The sequence below is a fragment of the Frankliniella occidentalis genome, unplaced genomic scaffold (genome assembly GCF_000697945.3).
Source record: "Frankliniella occidentalis isolate FOCC.00 unplaced genomic scaffold, Focc_3.1 Scaffold17, whole genome shotgun sequence".
NCBI lineage: Eukaryota > Metazoa > Arthropoda > Insecta > Thysanoptera > Thripidae > Frankliniella > Frankliniella occidentalis.
Window position 1 is genome coordinate 2,063,499 of NW_026267147.1, and position 2,110 is coordinate 2,065,608.

The following is a 2,110-nucleotide window of genomic DNA, read 5'->3' on the forward strand; positions in this document are numbered from 1 at the left end:
ACTGTGTCTCCCTGTCTCTTTCTCTCGCACAGTGCGGTCCCCGCGGCCTGCGCGTGTGGAATGCTTGGAGCTCTGGATCGCATGCCGGCCGTTTGCGTGGCTCGGCGTACTCTGCTCTGTGAAAATCGCCGCTTCGACCCCTTACCACTAATGGATTAATTAATGCCCTTATTTCTCTCTATTTTTCCCGATTTAACCAGGATACACGCACTGACTAGTTTTTTTAAAAGACATACAAAAAATGGGGTGTGGTATGGCGCTGTGCTTGTTTTTGTTATTTTTGCAATTGCTCGTTGCACCGCATACACGAGTCCCTGGCGCTGCAGGCGCTATACCCCGCTGATCCCCGGTCATAATCGCATTGCCATTGGCTCTCGAGTCCGTCATCACTGCGCAATAAAATCTTTTACAGAGGTTATCTCTGTTCTCTCCTCTTCCTCGCCTCCCGTTCCTAGAAAACAGGAGAGGGAGGAAGGGAGGGGCGTGTGCGAGGAGAGAAGAGTCGTGGCCCGGCCAGAGAATCGCAAATGAAGCCATTGTAATGTGAGACGTTCGGTCTGTGCAATAAAAGGCGGACTGAATGGTATGGTATGCCTTGAAAGGGATCATGTCCCCACCGGGGTGGCCCCTTCGCCTCTCTCTCTCTCTCCCTCTCTCTCTCTCCCTCTCCCTCTCCCTCTCCCTCTCCCTCTCCCGCGTTTTACCCATCCATTTATCTCTGTCTTTTCCTTCCTTTATCGTGCCTCCCTCCCTCTGTCTTTGTCCCACCTGACTCTAAGAGCTGGAGAGAGGGACAGAGAGAGGTGGAGTTGGATATAGAGACACTTTTCCTAGCCCGCCTTGAATCGGATCGGTTCCGCAGAAGGCGGATGAATCCCCCTGGAGGCCGTAAAAAATACATCTCCAGCCGGGGCACCAGCGTTAAATCCACGGTGTTACTGGCGCGACGTTGTGACGATTTCAAACAGTAGTGCTTGTCATTGACGTAGCTTCTGTTAATCGGTGTCTGTAAGATGTTCCCGAGTTGTCCTAATTCGATTTATTACACACTTTTTCTTGTTTTGCTTCTTTTTGCAATACTTCTGTTCGAGGCTGCAAATTACCTTCGTTAAGAGATATTTGTTTCTCCCGCCTCTTTACTTACCCATACCTCGTGTTAAAAGCGTTTTTACAACCCCCTTCTAACGTTGTCTATCTCTGGTTTCAGGACCGCCACGCAGTCGACCGCTACGAGCCCGAAGTGGATTCTAGTCAAGATTACGAACAGTTATTGGGATACGAAAATGGCACTCACACTGTCCTAAGGTTTCGGCGGAAATACGACACCTGCGACCCGCATGACTTCAAAATAACGGTGAGTTGACTGTCTGCTTTGTTAGGCTATGGCTATATCTAAACTTTACAAGTGTGCGAATCGCGTCTTACTCATCTCTAAGAGTATGTGAATTCACTCCCCTCCAATAGTTTACGAGGTGTCCCCCACGGTACAGTTACATAGAACGGCGCGGAGTCACTTGGTTTTATCTGATCACTTTCAAGACTATGCGGCATTCCCAATGTGTTACATTGTTACACGTCTCAGCACTCCGAAATACTTTCATTAGTTGATGGATCCATTTGGACGACCTATTACTATATCGGCCGCTTACTAAAGCCACCGCCAAATAACATCCGCGATTGCTGCCCTCTGATCTCTCTGTCAGCACAGACTCGAAACAAAGAATCAGGGGAACATCTTGTGCGTCTGAGTGAGACTGGCGGCCACCTAATGAAATGCACAGGGAGTAACAGCGGGGCCGCCCTGGCCCGCCCCGTCCCGCCCCCGCCAGGACCGGCGGGCGTAACTTGGCGTGATCGCAAGCACTTTTCATTAGGCCGACAGTACCTGGCCGCCCGCGCCCGCTGCCCGGCGGCCCCCGCGCGCGCGCCCCCGCTAGAGAAAAGTTGGAAGGTATTAACTGATGGAAAGAAACTCCCCCCCCCTCGCTCTTTCTCTATCCGCCTCCCTGCACCTCGCTCTCTGTCTCGCTCTGCTCTCTGTGTGAACTTTGTTCGAGGGCTCCGGCGCCGTCGAGTCTTTTGGGAGAGAAAAGACACTTAGCTTCCTTCG

At 51.6% G+C, this 2,110-nt stretch overlaps 1 protein-coding gene across 3 annotated transcripts in view; it reads left to right on the top strand.

Moving 5' to 3' along the window:
- The window catches only part of LOC113215508 (MOXD1 homolog 2), a 481,769-nt gene that overhangs the window by 402,658 nt on the left and 77,001 nt on the right, over positions 1-2,110 (top strand). For all 3 annotated transcript variants that reach the window (XM_052264209.1, XM_052264207.1, XM_052264208.1), the window contains one exon: positions 1,208-1,354. In XM_052264209.1, the coding sequence (XP_052120169.1) occupies positions 1,208-1,354 (147 nt within the window). The remainder of the gene's footprint in view (positions 1-1,207; positions 1,355-2,110) is intronic.